General features: G+C 38.7%; 1 protein-coding gene across 2 annotated transcripts; it reads left to right on the top strand.

Moving 5' to 3' along the window:
* Positions 1 to 1,680: 1,680 nt before the first annotated feature.
* ccdc90b (coiled-coil domain containing 90B) lies at positions 1,681 to 11,268 on the top strand. 2 transcript variants are annotated; one of them, XM_038708067.1, is made up of 9 exons: positions 1,681 to 1,868; positions 6,044 to 6,190; positions 6,330 to 6,433; positions 6,618 to 6,719; positions 7,049 to 7,090; positions 7,207 to 7,278; positions 9,856 to 9,909; positions 10,002 to 10,116; positions 10,274 to 11,268. In XM_038708067.1, exons 1-9 carry the CDS (start codon positions 1,814 to 1,816, stop codon positions 10,327 to 10,329), a joined length of 747 nt encoding a protein of 248 aa, XP_038563995.1. In that variant the 5' UTR covers positions 1,681 to 1,813; the 3' UTR covers positions 10,330 to 11,268. The 2 variants fall into 2 exon arrangements, with proteins under 2 accessions (XP_038563995.1, XP_038563996.1); XM_038708068.1 differs by having other exon boundaries at positions 1,682 to 1,868; positions 6,071 to 6,190.
* Positions 11,269 to 13,108: the final 1,840 nt, after the last annotated feature.

The raw sequence follows: 13,108 nt of genomic DNA, 5'->3' as shown, positions 1-13,108 counted from the left end.
TTTAGACCAGTGCCTGAGACATGCCCTGAAAGTTTCATTCAAATCGACCACTAGGGGGCGCTAAGAACATGAAAAAACTGCAAGTAATCTAACGCAAATCAGAAACTGTTTGTCCAATCATTACAAAACTGGCAGAAGGTTTTCAATAACAATGTTGGACCACATGTGTGAAATTATTTTGAAATCGCTAAGGCGGAAAAAGGTTTAAACCTGGAAATCGCTGCTTGCTGCTATAGTAGTTTAAATGTTTCTGTTAAAGTTATGAATTAAGGCGAGAGACACCTCAGCCCATAATGATGATTCTGCTTCAATCTGTCAATTTTCAAATGTTAAGTTGTTTTGAAACTATTATTTCTATATATCAGAGATATCTATGTGTTCACGTGATAAACAGTAATGTGTGTGCTAAGTGTGTTGTTATTGCGTTAATTAATCTTTAACAGACAACGTTTTTTTTTCAGATGCCAAGTCATTTTGCTCGCCCTTCAGGGCCGTTAGATCATCATAATTTTTACACAGTGTTTCTTAGTTCTTGAGACATTTACAGATTTTTTTTAATGATCTTTTATCATTTTCATTTTATGTGGAATTTTATCTGTGAATATGTGGGGGAAAAAGGATGTTTTGAATAAATCCATGAAAAACAATATTTTGATAAACTGTTCTGTAAATGTCTGGAATTTGGTATATTATCTGAAAAATGGGTTTGTGTCATATGCATAGACTGTATATAAGAAGTCACCTCATAAACTCTTTGTAAAATAAGGTAATTCTCTGTAATTGTGTGGGCCCCTCTAAAACTGAGGGGCCTTGGATCAGTTGTAGGAAACGTATTAATACCTCTTAGTAAAAGTCCAAAATATCACAATGTAAAAAAATACTCCATCACAGAAAGTCCTGCTTTGGCAGGTAAATATTACCAGCAAATGTACTTTTGTATAAATACATACATAGATGCAGGCAAACATTATTCTACATTCTGTTCTATTACATTCACATGTAAGCTACATTTTACTGTTGACGCTGGCTCTGGTGGAGCCAATTTTATCTATTTTACATATTATTAGTTTAATTTGCTGTATAAAACTGCATCATACACTCGTTGTAAGTTTTTAGATGTTTTTAAATAAACAAAGTAAATAGTAACTTCAGGTATCAAATAAATATAGTGTGGAAAAAAATACAAACCTTTCCTTTGATAAAGATGCATAAAATTTAAATACTCAGGTAACGTACATCAACACCTTTGAACACAAAAATAAAAAATAAATTACAATAATAATAATAATGATGTGTTTTGTGTTTAAATTTATTTAAGAACGACGCCACTAAAGTAAAACACTGACTTCCTGTAGAGTAGGTTTGTGTCAAAATGTAGTTTAACTTTTGATGTCAATATAGTCCATATACTGTATTTTTAGTAACGTTTTATCAATTTACCACAAGTTGAGTTACTATTCCAGTATAAAGTACCAACAACAGGTCATCAGAGACGGTTCTTCCCTCAGAAAGTCAGAGTGAAACAACAGTTTTATAAAGTATTGAGTTACTTCATCTTATAACAGATTTCCTTCATGAAAATCCATTAAAACATCACTATAGATTTACTTATTAGCCACACCTCAGAAACCAACGCCCACTCACACATCTCCTACGGTCCCTGAATGCATCAGCAGGACGGACTGAAACTCTGAAGTGTTTCCGGTCTGTGAGCAGTTCTTTAGAGAGAGATCAGCCACTGCGAACAGTCTGTAGTTTGTTTCTCAGGAGTTTCACAGTTTAAGGAAACTTTATTGGAGCACTTGAACGCGACATGAACGCGCTGCTGCGGCGGTTCGACCTGCGGCGGGTCGGAACCACATGGAGAGGTGAGGAACCAGAACCACCTGGAGAGACCGGTTCGGTCTGTGGGAGAGACGAGCCCACCTGAAGGACCCGCAGAGAGAGAGAGAGAGAGAGAGAGAGAGAGAGGGCTCTGCGGGACACCAACGAAGAAGGGAGGGTCATTACGTCATAGTACCAGCGTCCCAAAAAACAGCACATAGTATTACTGTAAAGTATTACTATAGAGTGCATAGTATTACTCTAAAGTATTACTGTAAAGTATTACTATAGAGTGCATAGTATTACTCTAAAGTATTACTGTAAAGTATTACTATAGAGTGCATAGTATTACTGTAAAGTATTACTGTAAAGTATTACTATAGAGTGCATAGTATTACTGTAAAGTATTACTGTAAAGTATTAGTATAGAGTGCATAGTATTACTCTAAAGTATTACTGTAAAGTGTTACTATAGAGTGCATAGTATTACTGTAAAGTATTACTGTAAAGTATTACTATAGAGTCCATAGTATTACTGTAAAGTATTACTGTAAAGTATTACTATAGAGTGCATAGTATTACTCTAAAGTGTTAGTATAGAGTGCATAGTATTACTGTAAAGTATTACTATAGAGTGCATAGTATTACTGTAAAGTGTTACTATAGAGTGCATAGTATTACTGTAAAGTATTACTGTAAAGTATTACTATAGAGTGCATAGTATTACTGTAAAGTATTACTATAGAGTGCATAGTATTACTCTAAAGTATTACTGTAAAGTATTACTATAGAGTCCATAGTATTACTCTAAAGTATTACTGTAAAGTATTACTATAGACTGCATAGTATTACTGTAAAGTATTACTGTAAAGTATTAGTATAGAGTGCATAGTATTACTCTAAAGTATTACTATAGAGTGCATAGTATTACTCTAAAGTGTTACTATAGAGTGCATAGTATTACTCTAAAGTATTACTGTAAAGTATTACTATAGAGTGCATAGTATTACTGTAAAGTATTACTATAGAGTGCATAGTATTACTCTAAAGTATTACTGTAAAGTATTACTATAGAGTGCATAGTATTACTCTAAAGTATTACTGTAAAGTATTACTATAGAGTGCATAGTATTACTGTAAAGTATTACTGTAAAGTATTACTATAGAGTGCATAGTATTACTGTAAAGTATTACTGTAAAGTATTACTATAGAGTGCATAGTATTACTGTAAAGTATTACTGTAAAGTATTACTATAGAGTGCATAGTATTACTGTAAAGTATTACTGTAAAGTATTACTATAGAGTGCATAGTATTACTGTAAAGTATTACTGTAAAGTATTACAATAGAGTGCATAGTATTACTGTAAAGTATTACTGTAAAGTATTACTATAGAGTCCATAGTATTACTGTAAAGTATTACTGTAAAGTATTACTATAGAGTGCATAGTATTACTCTAAAGTATTACTGTAAAGTATTACTATAGAGTGCATAGTATTACTCTAAAGTATTACTGTAAAGTATTACTATAGAGTGCATAGTATTACTGTAAAGTATTACTATAGAGTGCATAGTATTACTGTAAAGTATTACTATAGAGTGCATAGTATTACTGTAAAGTATTACTGTAAAGTATTACTATAGAGTGCATAGTATTACTCTAAAGTATTACTGTAAAGTATTACTATAGAGTCCATAGTATTACTCTAAATTATTACTGTAAAGTATTACTATAGAGTGCATAGTATTACTGTAAAGTATTACTGTAAAGTATTACTATAGAGTGCATAGTATTACTCTAAAGTATTACTGTAAAGTATTACTATAGAGTCCATAGTATTACTGTAAAGTATTACTGTAAAGTATTACTATAGAGTGCATAGTATTACTGTAAAGTATTACTGTAAAGTATTACTATAGAGTCCATAGTATTACTCTATTACTGTAAAGTATTAGTATAGAGTGCATAGTATTACTCTAAAGTATTACTATAGAGTGCATAGTATTACTGTAAAGTGTTACTATAGAGTGCATAGTATTACTGTAAAGTATTACTGTAAAGTGTTACTATAGAGTGCATAGTATTACTGTAAAGTATTACTGTAAAGTATTACTATAGAGTGCATAGTATTACTGTAAAGTGTTACTATAGAGTGCATAGTATTACTGTAAAGTATTACTGTAAAGTATTACTATAGAGTCCATAGTATTACTCTAAATTATTACTGTAAAGTATTACTATAGAGTGCATAGTATTACTGTAAAGTATTACTGTAAAGTATTACTATAGAGTGCATAGTATTACTGTAAAGTATTACTGTAAAGTATTACTATAGAGTCCATAGTATTACTCTAAAGTATTACTGTAAAGTATTACTATAGAGTGCATAGTATTACTCTAAAGTATTACTGTAAAGTATTAGTATAGAGTGCATAGTATTACTCTAAAGTATTACTGTAAAGTATTACTATAGAGTCCATAGTATTACTCTAAAGTATTACTGTAAAGTATTACTATAGAGTGCATAGTATTACTCTAAAGTATTACTGTAAAGTATTACTATAGAGTCCATAGTATTACTTTAAAGTATTACTGTAAAGTATTACTATAGAGTGCATAGTATTACTCTAAAGTATTACTGTAAAGTATTACTATAGAGTGCATAGTATTACTCTAAAGTATTACTGTAAAGTATTAGTATAGAGTGCATAGTATTACTGTAAAGTATTACTATAGAGTGCATAGTATTACTCTAAAGTATTACTGTAAAGTATTAGTATAGAGTGCATAGTATTACTGTAAAGTATTACTATAGAGTGCATAGTATTACTCTAAAGTATTACTGTAAAGTATTAGTATAGAGTGCATAGTATTACTCTAAAGTATTACTATAGAGTGCATAGTATTACTGTAAAGTATTACTATAGAGTGCATAGTATTACTCTAAAGTATTACTGTAAAGTATTACTATAGAGTGCATAGTATTACTCTAAAGTATTACTATAGAGTGCATAGTATTACTGTAAAGTGTTACTGTAAAGTATTACTATAGAGTGCATAGTATTACTGTAAAGTATTACTGTAAAGTATTAGTATAGAGTGCATAGTATTACTCTAAAGTATTACTATAGAGTGCATAGTATTACTCTAAAGTATTACTATAGAGTGCATAGTATTACTGTAAAGTGTTACTGTAAAGTATTACTATAGAGTGCATAGTATTACTGTAAAGTATTACTATAGAGTGCATAGTATTACTCTAAAGTATTACTATAGAGTGCATAGTATTACTCTAAAGTATTACTATAGAGTGCATAGTATTACTGTAAAGTGTTACTGTAAAGTATTACTATAGAGTGCATAGTATTACTGTAAAGTATTAGTATAGAGTGCATAGTATTACTCTAAAGTATTACTATAGAGTGCATAGTATTACTCTAAAGTATTACTATAGAGTGCATAGTATTACTGTAAAGTGTTACTGTAAAGTATTACTATAGAGTGCATAGTATTACTGTAAAGTATTACTATAGAGTGCATAGTATTACTGTAAAGTATTACTGTAAAGTATTATTATAGAGTGCATAGTATTACTATAAAGTATTACTGTAGTATTACTGTAGTATTACTATATAGTGTTTACTGTAGTATTACTATAAAGTGTTTATATGGTAGTACTATAGTATTTACTGTAGTATTACTATATAGTGTTTACTGTAGTATTACTATAAAGTGTTTATATGGTAGTACTATAGTATTTACTGTAGTATTACTATGATTTTTAAAGAAACTATTATTAGTTATACTATAATGTTTATACAGTAACAGTATTACTAATGTTTTTTGGATGTTCTATAAAGAGTTACTGTAGTAATACTGAACATTTACTATAGCATCATCATAGTATTACTACAGGAATATTAATGTTATGTATATGTATTAATGTACTATAGAAACACTACATAATATACTATAGTAATACTATTTAATACAGGAATACTACAAAGATATAGCATTACTACTGAAATATTACAGGACTACTGTAGACAATAAAACAGCACTACAGAAATAAACTGTAGTAATACCATAGCTGATGAAAAATACTACAAACTTACCACAGGACACTATACAGTACTTACAGTAATCTTTATGCTAAGCTAACCTTGTAGCTTCATATTTAGTGTTCTGAACACGGGCCTTTATGTCGTCCTTTAAGTTTTTAATGACCTGAAACCCGGGACAGGTTTCCATGTGACGGCCCCCATGTCGACCTTTGACCTGAGGAGGGTTGAATTAAAGCCTCTGGAGCAGCGGAAACTCACCTTCGACTCCCACGCCATGGTGACGGAGCTGCAGAGCAGCGGTGAGGAAACAACTTTCATTATCTTGTTTCCGTTCCTGAGAAAAAAACTAAACCTGGTGAGTTTACAGACTCTTCATCCTGAACGCTCGATGGGACGAGTTTAACACGGAGGGATCGTTGTTGTTTTTATCTTGTGCAGGATTTGAGAAGCGTCAGGCGGAGCTCATAGTTTCAGCTCTGGTCACTCTCACCACGGCGAACATGGACATCGTTTACAAAGACATGGTGACCAAATCCCACCAGGTAGGAGGCTTTTCAAACCACTTATTTTGAGCTTTTAGAACAATCAGGTGAAGACGGACCTGAGTACAGCAGAGAGAAAGAAGAGCATACAAGCTGATGTTCAGATGATGGTGCCCAGGAAGCGGGAAGGACCGGGGCTGATCACAAAAACAAAAACGCCGTCTTTACCTGTGTTTTCTGTCAGGAAATCGCTGTGCAGCAGCTCATGGCTCACCTGGACTCCATCAGGAAGGACATGGTGATCCTGGAGAAGAGCGAGTTCGCCAACCTTCGCTCTGAGAACTTGGTGCGACATCTCTCTTTTTACTTTGTTTCTTTAATCAGTTGAAAATGAAATGTGGTCAGCATTTCACTAGTTATTCAGTTAAAGTTCTCCACCTGAAATCAGTTTCTTTTTAAATAAAATCAAGTGTTTTGTCAATTTTAAGGAAGTAGGAAAGCTGCCAGATCCAGAAAATTCAAGAAAAATGTATAAACGTAAATACCTAAATATCTGTCTCACGTTCCTGAGAGAGATCAAGTCTCTGTTGTAGATCTTTACTAAACGTTTCCCAAAACAGTCTTAGAAAACATCAAGTGTTCAGATTTCTTTCCTTCTCTGTATTTTTCCTGTAGAAGATGAAGCGAGAGCTGGAGCAGCTACACGACAGACTGAAGGTGAGACGGTGTTTGGACTTCTGTCAGTCAGTCTGCAGCCCAGCGGGTGTTTTTACAGAAAGGGTTTTCTTTTTGATCAGTTCAATGACGTGTGTTGTTTTCTGTTTCCTGTTCAGGAGGAGAGTCAGAAAGTCCGAGCAGAAAGCAAACTGGACATCAACCTGGAGAGCAGCCGGGTCTCTGACATGGTGTGTCTTTTATAACAGTCAGGGGTTTTTAAACACAACTCATCAGTAAGTGAACGCGTCGTCGTTGGAAGGGGCTTTGGCGTGTTCAACAGTAAGTGAATGCGTCACCGTTGGAAGGGGCTTTGGCGTGTTCAACAGTAAGTGAACGCGTCGTCGTTGGAAGGGGCTTTGGCGTGTTCAACAGTAAGTGAACGCGTCGCCGTTAGAAGGGGCTTTGGCGTGTTCAACAGTAAGTCAACACGTCGTTGTTGGAAGGGGCTTTGGCGTGTACAACAGTAAGTGAACGCGTCGTCGTTGGAAGGGGCTTTGGCGTGTTCAACAGTAAGTCAACACGTCGTTGTTGGAAGGGGCTTTGGCGTGTACAACAGTAAGTGAACGCGTCGTCGTTGGAAGGGGCTATGGCGTGTTCAACAGTAAGTGAATGCGTCACCGTTGGAAGGGGCTATGGCGTGTTCAACAGTAAGTGAACGCGTCGTCGTTGGAAGGGGCTATGGCGTGTTCAACAGTAAGTGAACGCGTCGCCGTTGGAAGGGGCTTTGGCGTGTTCAACAGTAAGTGAATGCGTCACCGTTGGAAGGGGCTATGGCGTGTACAACAGTAAGTGAACGCGTCGCCGTTGGAAGGGGCTTTGGTGTGTACAACAGTAAGTCAACACGTCGTTGTTGGAAGGGGCTTTGGCGTGTACAACAGTAAGTGAACGCGTCGTCGTTGGAAGGGGCTTTGGCGTGTTCAACAGTAAGTGAACGCGTCGCCGTTGAAAGGGGCTTTGGCGTGTTCAACAGTAAGTGAACGCGTCGCCGTTAGAAGGGGCTTTGGCGTGTTCAACAGTAAGTGAACGCGTCGCCGTTAGAAGGGGCTTTGGCGTGTTCAACAGTAAGTGAACGCGTCGCCGTTAGAAGGGGCTTTGGCATGTTCAACAGTAAGTCAACACGTCGTTGTTGGAAGGGGCTTTGGCGTGTACAACAGTAAGTGAACGCGTCGTCGTTGGAAGGGGCTTTGGCGTGTTCAACAGTAAGTCAACACGTTGTTGTTGGAAGGGGCTTTGGCGTGTACAACAGTAAGTGAACGCGTCGCCGTTAGAAGGGGCTTTGGCATGTTCAACAGTAAGTGAACGCGTCGCCGTTAGAAGGGGCTTTGGCGTGTTCAACAGTAAGTCAACACGTCGTTGTTGGAAGGGGCTTTGGCGTGTACAACAGTAAGTGAACGCGTCGTCGTTGGAAGGGGCTTTGGCGTGTTCAACAGTAAGTGAACGCGTCGTCGTTGGAAGGGGCTTTGGCGTGTTCAACAGTAAGTCAACACGTCGTTGTTGGAAGGGGCTTTGGCGTGTACAACAGTAAGTGAACGCGTCGTCGTTGGAAGGGGCTTTGGCGTGTTCAACAGTAAGTCAACACGTTGTTGTTGGAAGGGGCTTTGGCGTGTACAACAGTAAGTGAACGCGTCGCTGTTGGAAGGGGCTTTGGCGTGTTCAACAGTAAGTGAATGCGTCACCGTTGGAAGGGGCTATGGCGTGTACAACAGTAAGTGAACGCGTCGCCGTTGGAAGGGGCTTTGGTGTGTACAACAGTAAGTGAACGCGTCGTCGTTGGAAGGGGCTTTGGCGTGTTCAACAGTAAGTGAACGCGTCGCCGTTGGAAGGGGCTTTGGCGTGTACAACAGTAAGTGAACGCGTCGTCGTTGGAAGGGGCTTTGGCGTGTTCAACAGTAAGTGAACGCGTCGTCGTTGGAAGGGGCTTTGGCGTGTACAACAGTAAGTGAACGCGTCGTCGTTGGAAGGGGCTTTGGCGTGTTCAACAGTAAGTGAACGCGTCGCCGTTGGAAGGGGCTTTGGCGTGTTCAACAGTAAGTGAACGCGTCACCGTTGGAAGGGGCTTTGGCGTGTTCAACAGTAAGTGAACGCGTCGCCGTTGGAAGGGGCTTTGGCGTGTTCAACAGTAAGTGAACGCGTCGCCGTTGGAAGGGGCTTTGGCGTGTTCAACAGTAAGTGAACGCGTCGTCGTTGGAAGGGGCTTTGGCGTGTTCAACAGTAAGTGAACGCGTCGTCGTTGGAAGGGGCTTTGGCGTGTTCAACAGTAAGTGAACGCGTCGTCGTTGGAAGGGGCTTTGGCGTGTTCAACAGTAAGTGAATGCGTCGTCGTTGGAAGGGGCTTTGGCGTGTTCAACAGTAAGTGAACGCGTCGCCGTTAGAAGGGGCTTTGGCTTGTTCAACAGTAAGTGAACGCGTCATCGTTGGAAGGGGCTTTGGCGTGTTCAACAGTAAGTGAACGCGTCACCGTTGGAAGGGGCTTTGGCGTGTTCAACAGTAAGTGAACGCGTCGCCGTTGGAAGGGGCTTTGGCGTGTTCAACAGTAAGTGAACGCGTCACCGTTGGAAGGGGCTTTGGCGTGTTCAACAGTAAGTGAACGCGTCGCCGTTGGAAGGGGCTTTGGCGTGTTCAACAGTAAGTGAACGCGTCGCCGTTGGAAGGGGCTTTGGCGTGTTCAACAGTAAGTGAACGCGTCGCCGTTGGAAGGGGCTTTGGCGTGTTCAACAGTAAGTGAACGCATCATTGTTAAAGGGTAACGCTGTGTGTTTTGTCAGTTCACTGAACAGGAGAAGAAGCTGATGGAGGCGACTTCAGAGTTCAATCACAAGGTAAACAGACTGTGTATTACTACTCTATAAAACTACTTAGTACTGTAGCAGCGTGGGCTGTGATTGGCTGACGACGTCTCTCCTGTGGTCAGAAAGCCGACCTCGAACACGACAACATGGAGATCAACAAGAAGATGGACCTGCAGGTGGCTTCACTCAAAACGCTCCTGGAGTCCCTCAAGCTGGAGACCATCAGCTACCTGGCAGGTACACGAGTACACACTGTTGTACACACAAGTACTGGGAGCAGAAGCTGATTGGGTGATCACAGATGAGGGGGCGGGGTTTAGTGAACACACCGGATGACCTAAAGGAAGTGGTGTTTCAGGATTTTGTTGACGTTCTGTCCCGTGTTCCTCCTCAGCGACGGTGTTCTGCTGCCTCGCCATCTCTCTGGGAGTCTACCGGCTGTGGAGGTGAAGGAACTCGTATTTATACTCGACACGGAGTACTTCCAGAGAGTACACAGAGTACACAGACCAGGACGCCGCCGCTGCCGCAATGCAACAAAAACCTGATTCACTTCATCTCCACAGAGTTTTACTTCAGTTAAAGTACCAGTACAACTGTGTAAAAATACTCTGATACAAGTACAAATTTACTCAAGTAGAAGTACATAAGTATTATCAGAGTTATAAGGACTACCACTATGCACTTACTCAAGTACTGGATATAAGTACACTGTTTAGGTATTTCCACTTTTCTGGAGTATTTCCATTTACTGCAAATTTTTACTTCCACATTACTGCATTTCAAATATTCAGTGGTGTAAGAAGTACTCAGGTCAATCCTTTAAGGAAAAGGACCAGTACAGCAAAAAAAATTTATGTTGAAGTACATAAGAGCTACCACTACACTACTGAAGTACTGTGTTAGTACAGTATTTAGGTATTTTAATGTGTATTTCTCTGGAGTATTTCCATGTAATGCTACTTTATACTTCTACATTATAATTTAGAAGTATAAAGTTGTGTAATGTGAAGTATTCAGTGGCAGAAGAAGTACTCACACCAATCCCTTAACTAAAAGTACCAGTACAACAATGTAAAAATACTCAAATCAACTTCCAACATTCAAAAGCCTAATTCAGTACACAAGTATTATCAGCGTCCTGTAGGTAAAGTACCAGCTCATAATACCTAAGTATTATACTTACATAATACTTTAAATGCAGGAGGTTACAGAGTACTTTTAAATTGTGGTAATGCTACTTTTGGGGTTTGAGTACTTGTTCCGCCTCTCAAATGGAGTACATGATGGGAATAACTCGGTGTTTGTACTCTTCAGCTACTTGTACTGTATGTTTGATGCGTTTATGGAACTCGTGCTGTTTTGGAAAGAAGAATCTGTTTTAATGAAGCGCTTCAGTGTTTTTATTGAATCTAAAGCTGCTGGAAATGAAACATCTGGAGCTTCTGTTTGCTGAAACTGAAAGATCATTTATCCAAATTATAATAAATATAATAAGAGCTGAACGAGACGTCTGGGAGCTCCAAAGAAAAAGCAGAGAAAGATCGTAAAAACTGCAGGTGTGGTTTTATAACGTCACAACAAAATACTGAAAGAGATGAGGGACGAAACAGAAAGTGAAGGAAAACTCAGAAACCACTTTGTCAGTAATTCAGGCAAAAGGAGCCCCAACTAAGTACTGAGTGCCGTACATGCTCATACTTTTCAGTTGGCCAACATTTCTAAAAATCCTTTTTTGTATTGGTCTTAAATAATATTCTAATTTTCGGAGATACAGCATTTGGGATTTTCATTAGTTGTCAGTTTTAATCATCACAATTAAATGAAATAAACATTTGAAATATATCAGTCTGTGTGTAATGAATAAATATAATACCCAAGTTTCACTTTCTGAATGGAATTACTGAAATAAATCAACTTTTTGATGATATTCTAATTATATGACCAGCGTGTGTGTGTAACACTCAAAAGTTTGGGGTCACCCAGAGAATTGCATGTTTTTAAAGATTATAAATACTTTTTATTTGAAATAATAATTTTGTCCTTCAAACTTGGCTTTCGTCAAAAAATCCTCCATTTGCAGCAATTACAGCCTCGCAGACCTTTTGGCATTCTAGCTGTCGATTAGTTGAGGTAATCTGAAGAAATTTCAGGCCCCGCTTCCTGAAGCACCTCCCACAAGTTGGCCTGCCTCGATGGGCCCTTCGTACCGTACCGTACGGTCAAGCTGCTCCCACAACAGCTCAGGAGGGCTGACATGTGGTCACTGCGTTACAGACAGAACACCGGCTGACGGCTTCTTCCCTAAATAGTTCCTGCATAGTTTGGAGTTGTGCTCTGGGTCATTGTCCTGTTGTAGGAGGAAACTGGGTCCAATCAGGCGCCGTCCACAGGGCATGGCGTTGCTAAATGGAGCGACAGCCTTCCATATGCAGATCTCCCAAAGCAGCCCCAGACCATCACATGACCTCCAGCATGCTTGACAGATGGCGTCAGGTTCTGCGTCTCACAAATGTTCTTCTGTGATCCAGACACCTCAAACTTGGATTCGTCTGTCCTTTACACTTTTTTCCGATCTTCCTCTGTCCGATGTCTGTGTTCTTTTGACCATCTTCGTCTGTTCCTTCTATCGGCCGGTCTCAGATACGGCTTTTTCTTTGCCTCTCTGCCTAGAAGGCCAGCGTCTTCACATTTAATGAAGCTGCCAGTCGAGGACCTGTGAGGCGTCCGTTTCTCAAACTACAGACTCTAAAGTGTTTGTCCTCTCGCTTAGTTGTGCACCCGGACCTCCCACTTCTCTTTCTGCCCATATGTGCTGTTCTCTGAAGGGAGTAGTACTTCATTTAGAATAGAATAGCCTTCATTTCTCAGAACAAGAACAGACTGTCGAGTTTCAGAAGAAAGTTTAAGTTTGGGTATAATTGAACCCACAAATGCTGCTGCTCCAGATGCTCAACTAGCTCAAAGGAGGGCCAGTTTTAGAGCTTCTCTAATCAGCACGAGGGTTTTGTAATCATCAATGTACCATTAGAACACAGGAGTGATGATTGCTGGAAATGGGCCTCTGTAGATATTCCCTTAAAAATCAGCTGTTTCCAGCTGGAATAGTCATTTACCACTTTAACAATGTCTAGACTATATTTCTGATTAATTTAATGTTATCTCCATTGAAAACTGCTTTTCTTTTAAAAATAAGGACATTTCTAAGTGACCCCAAACTTTGAACGGT

Source organism: Micropterus salmoides, unplaced genomic scaffold, assembly GCF_014851395.1.
Source record: "Micropterus salmoides isolate LMB-PRFRI ecotype aquatic unplaced genomic scaffold, ASM1485139v1 Ms_hic_scaffold_9, whole genome shotgun sequence".
Classification (NCBI taxonomy): Eukaryota; Metazoa; Chordata; class Actinopteri; order Centrarchiformes; family Centrarchidae; genus Micropterus; species Micropterus salmoides.
The sequence above is the reverse complement of the archived record's forward strand: the minus strand, read 5'-3'. Positions and strand labels throughout refer to the sequence as shown.